This window comes from Laccaria bicolor, genomic scaffold (genome assembly GCF_000143565.1).
Source record: "Laccaria bicolor S238N-H82 LACBIscaffold_13 genomic scaffold, whole genome shotgun sequence".
NCBI classification, from domain to species: Eukaryota; Fungi; Basidiomycota; class Agaricomycetes; order Agaricales; family Hydnangiaceae; genus Laccaria; species Laccaria bicolor.
The window spans coordinates 478,467-483,143 of NW_001889884.1; the positions used below are offsets into that span (position 1 = coordinate 478,467).

Consider the following 4,677-nt stretch of genomic DNA (forward strand, 5'->3'; position numbering starts at 1 on the left):
TGTCACTGACTGGAACTCACCACTTGGTTGAAGAGGGGGTAGAGCCTCGGCCGTTCCTAAGATATGGTTAGAACTGCTCAGCCGACAAGAGTACATAAAACTTACCATCCTTCATTTCTTGGTCTTTCATCACAGCTTCTGTTTATCTACATTAAGTAGACAATCCTTGGTGTGGAGTAGGGACAATACCTGGATTTGTTAAAGACATATCAGTCAGAGAGTAGATAGCTTTTCCTGGGATTGCACTGTGTGGTTGGTGATGAAGACGCATTGTTTTTCAACAGTGGGAAAGCAAGCCACTGCAGATCGGCCATGGAACATTCTGCGGATCTCGGTTGAACATTGTACGGATCTCAGTTGAAGTAACGCCACCACGTGACCGTGTTTACAACTTCGTAATTTCACATTCACCATTGTCCCATTCCGATGCGCACATTCACCACCCTCGATCGTCCCATTCCCACTTACCATGTCCACTGCTGAACTTGCTCAAGCCGCTCAACAGGCCCATACCCTCACTCCCGGGTTCTTGGAGGATGTTAGGGTGGCCACCTCCACGCTTTTGAACTTTTACAACCGTCACAGGGAAGGTCTTCTGGCCCACCAACGGACGGTGGAAGAGGATGCATACGGGAAAGCTGTGAGTAACTAACAATGATTTGTTGACTGAAATTGGATCTCTTTCTCCTACAGGAATGATTTGTACGTTTGCTCATCGACAAGAATATGTGGTATAACGCGGCCCAGTGGCTCAACCACCCTTGGATTTTGGCGTACACGGAAATGGCCCGAGCGGGACCATCGGTTGATTGGACCAAAATGTTCTCGATCCCACAACCCACCACCCCTACCTTCTTTATGGAAGGTTATGCCGGTCCCTCTCCCCCTTTACCTCCATCTTCGACCGATTCATTGCTCCCAGTCACAGTCCCAACTCCCCCATTGCCGGTACCGACAGCTTCATCATCGCTCCCGGCCCCAACAAAACCAACGCGTCGGGCAAAATCAACCGATCCTGTGCCAGCAGCTGAAACGAAGACCAAGAGTAAGACGAAGTCTGGGTGAAGGAAACCCGAGGCCGGGTCCAGCGCCCAGCCACAATCAGAGGTGACTCCTAACGACACCGCTGCCCCAGTCCAAAGCAAAAAAAGAAAAGGGGACTCGATCGAAGCCAGGCCAAAGAAGACCAGAGTCGTGAGTGCGGAGTTCATCAACAGCAGCAGTGATGAGGAAACATTGAAGCCGAAGTCGGAGTCACTTCGACCGGTTGGTGGGGAAGCAAAGGCGGTTAAACCCAAGTCCCAGCCCCATTTCTCCTGCATGACACCCAGTGCCGGCTTCAGTCTCATCCGAAGGCCCAAGTTAGACCCCGACGCCGGTCCTCCCAAGACCGCCATGGCCGCTTTAAGGCAAGCCAAAACTGCCGAACGTCTTGCAAATCAGAATGCCGCGATTGCGAAAGGCAATTATCAGCTTGCGGATATCCCCTGTGAGGCCTGCAGCAAACGCCAAGATCGAGACATTGTTCCATGCGCTATCCGTTCCCCCCCACAACAAGGATCCTGCTTCACCTGCAGTACGGGTAAGACGACCTGCACATATGCAGTAACCAAGAAAAAGGACACCGACAGTGAGGTCGAAGACGAGATCCAAAAGGGGTTGCAGGATCTTGAAACAGCCACAGTCTCCGGGGGAGATGCCCAAGTGAAGATCGTGAGGAAGAAAGCGAGGTCAAAGAAGCCGCAGGTGAAGAAGGTGAAGCCGGATGTCAAAGAGAAGGGCAAGCAGGATGTCGAAATGGCCGCAGTCGGGCATGATGTGGAGCATGCAATTGACGTGGACATGGAGGTTGGTCTGACAATGGGAAAGGGGAAGTCCGAGGGTGGTATCGACATAGAGATGGCCGAAGTCAAACATGAGGAAACTGAGGTCGGTGCCATTCCAAAAGCCGACAAAGATGTGGGCCGGGTGACTCCCACCATAATCATTGAGCCACCCACACCACACACATCAGCGATTTTCAAGAGCACTGAGACCGAGGTCGGTACCAACACTGACAAAGGAAAGGGCCAGGAGATTGGGCCGCCAGCCAGTGAGATGGAGTGGATCGTGCCTGAGTTAGCAATGCGGCCAGGTAAAAAATTCATGAAACTCGTTATTCTTTGCTGACTTTGTTTATAGAATTGGGCTTGGCTGTCAATTATATGCAACAAAGCTTTACACCCCCACCTGTTGAGCGCACGTCCCGGCCAGAAGGTTCGCGTTTGGTATCCCGTTCTCGGCAGGTCAGCCCACCAGATCCCAAGGAGGTTCATCGTAAGTTTCAAGTTGTTTTCTCATTTCCCATGATTCTCAACTTGAAAACTTAGTTGACACAGCGCTCTATCAGAAGAAGATTGACTTTAGGTCCTTGAGCCCCCCACCGAACTTCGACATGCAGACGATGCAGCAGGAGATCAGAAGACTTGCTCATGGCCAAGCCGACCTCCTGCAGAAACTCCGAGACCAACAAGCGCAAGTCAGCGTCATGGAGTCGTCTACCCCTACTATGCGAGAGTATTCGGCATTTGTGGTCCGAAAACAAGATATTGACGCAAGTGCCCTTCTCCCCCTGGCAGTTGACTCACCCGTGACCCTGTCACAACGTCTTTTGGCGCTCGAAGAGATTACCCAGTGTATTCAAGATCAAGATTTGGCTAGCCGTCCTCTGTCGGAGAAAATTGCAAGTCTAGAGACCTCCATTTGGTTTGAGGAAGAAAAAATCACCAGAGCAACTCGCCGGATGGACCGTATTGAAGAGTCTGCCTACATGCGTTGGAAGGAAACACAAGAAGATTTGCAGTCCATCCGAAGTGATCACCAGAGACTGGAAGCCGAGGTGAGGGAAGCCGTCAAGACACTGGAGAACAAGTGGGAGACTACGCCAGCTGCGTTACAAGAGAGTCTCACCCGGGGCTTTGAGAAACTTGCAAGCCGCATCGAAACTGCCGAGCTAACGCTCCACGACCTCACCAAATCAGTCACTACTATTTCGGAGCTCAACCTGCGGCTCGGTGCTCGCCAATCAAGTCTGGAATTGCTCATTATCCAGTTCCTCGGCAACAAGGAGAAGAAGCACACTGGCATCAATACCGATCGCTCAGTCTCACCCGACCGCGGTCAGAAAAGCCAGCAGGTACAAGTCTCCCCGACCCCGGGTGTCGTTCTGCCAAACCCAGTTTCAACCGATCATGCGCAAGTCTCTCCAACCCCGGCCGTCTTTCTGCCTCCAGCATCTGAGAGCCCAGCGGTCCTTCTGTTGGCGCCAAACCCAATTCCTCCAACCCGGGCAAGTTCGCCCGGTCCTTACATTGGGGGTAATAGGAAGTCACCTCGGCTACAGAAACTCGAACCCACACTTCAAACCCCCGCACAGAGTAAGTCTTCTACTTGGTGAGGATTCAAAAATCTGACTGCCAGCAAGTTACAAACAATGATGTCCAAACTGTCCAAACTCCGTCTACTTAATAGTTAGTAGCATACATGTATATTTTTTGGACAATCTTCAATTTTTTTTTGGGCATATTTAATATGAAGTCCTGTGGTGGACATAATAATGAAAGCAGTAAGGCCTCGGCTTCTTTCACGACCCAGTAAACTGTGACCGGCAGAGAAAAGCGGGGGGATCTTGGAGCAACTTTGTCCAATGGAGACCGGCATAGTAACAGCTTGGCGTTTATTTCAGGCAGCCGAGTGCGGTTGTTTGAGCCAGACCCGTTCCAACATGGGTATGTTTACAAGAAACATTGGTCGGTATAAACTTGGTAGGGATTTTGAACCGGGGGTGTGCATAATATATCTCACTGCCTTGTGAACGTCACCGTGCTCGGCTTCTTGGGAACACATGGACCCAGTAAACTGCATGACCGAATACTGGACCATGACCGGCAAAGAAAAGCCGAGGTAATGTTTGAGCAACTTGGCAAATAAAACCTGAGTGAAGACGAAACTCGGCCGTATAGTGTCAACTGGATGGGACCAGGTTGGGCTGATCCACGCTGCATGGGATTCAAAGCTCTTCAGCAGACCCATGACACATGAGCCCATTCCATGAAGAGACAGGTTGACCCAGGATCTAAGGCATATTTAATTCATGGGGTACTAGCTGACTGACCATGTCACCGTGCTCGGCTTCTTGGTAGGTGATGGACCCGACCCAGTAAACTGCATGATGACCGGCAATGAAAAGGAGGTCTTTACCATCCCCCATGAGTTCCGGCGGAATCCAGCGGATTCCAAGCAGAATGTCGGAATTCCATGGAATTCCGATGGAAACTAGTTGGCTGGAGCCTCAGCCATTCTGGTTTCCAATTCCACAGAAATTCCAATGGAATCCGACGGAATCCGGTGGAAATGGTTGGAATCCGGGAGCCTCCCGGAACAGTTTCCATTGGAATCCATTGGAATTCCAACCAGATTCCATGGAATTCCAATGGAAAGTATATTCCAGTCAAATTCCAACAGATTCCGAGAGATTCCAATGGATTCCAATATTTGTTGTTGTTATTATAATATATAAAAAAAGAAGTGGATTCACAAGGATACGACGACGACGCGTCACGTCAACACACGACGACGATGCACGACACGTCAGCGACGACGACGACGACGACACGTCAACGGACGACGACGACGACG

At 50.7% G+C, this 4,677-nt stretch overlaps 1 protein-coding gene across 1 annotated transcript in view; it reads left to right on the forward strand.

Annotated features, from left to right (window-relative positions):
* Positions 1-3,946, forward strand: part of LACBIDRAFT_327603 (uncharacterized protein) — a gene marked incomplete at both ends in the record, with an annotated part of 5,113 nt that extends 1,167 nt beyond the window's left edge. Inside the window, 9 exons of the mRNA XM_001881441.1 lie at positions 160-169; positions 285-344; positions 495-640; positions 724-1,045; positions 1,136-2,134; positions 2,182-2,316; positions 2,370-3,416; positions 3,729-3,767; positions 3,894-3,946. Coding sequence (XP_001881476.1) covers positions 160-169; positions 285-344; positions 495-640; positions 724-1,045; positions 1,136-2,134; positions 2,182-2,316; positions 2,370-3,416; positions 3,729-3,767; positions 3,894-3,946 — 2,811 coding nt within the window. The remainder of the gene's footprint in view (positions 1-159; positions 170-284; positions 345-494; positions 641-723; positions 1,046-1,135; positions 2,135-2,181; positions 2,317-2,369; positions 3,417-3,728; positions 3,768-3,893) is intronic.
* Between the last annotated feature and the right edge of the window lie 731 nt (positions 3,947-4,677).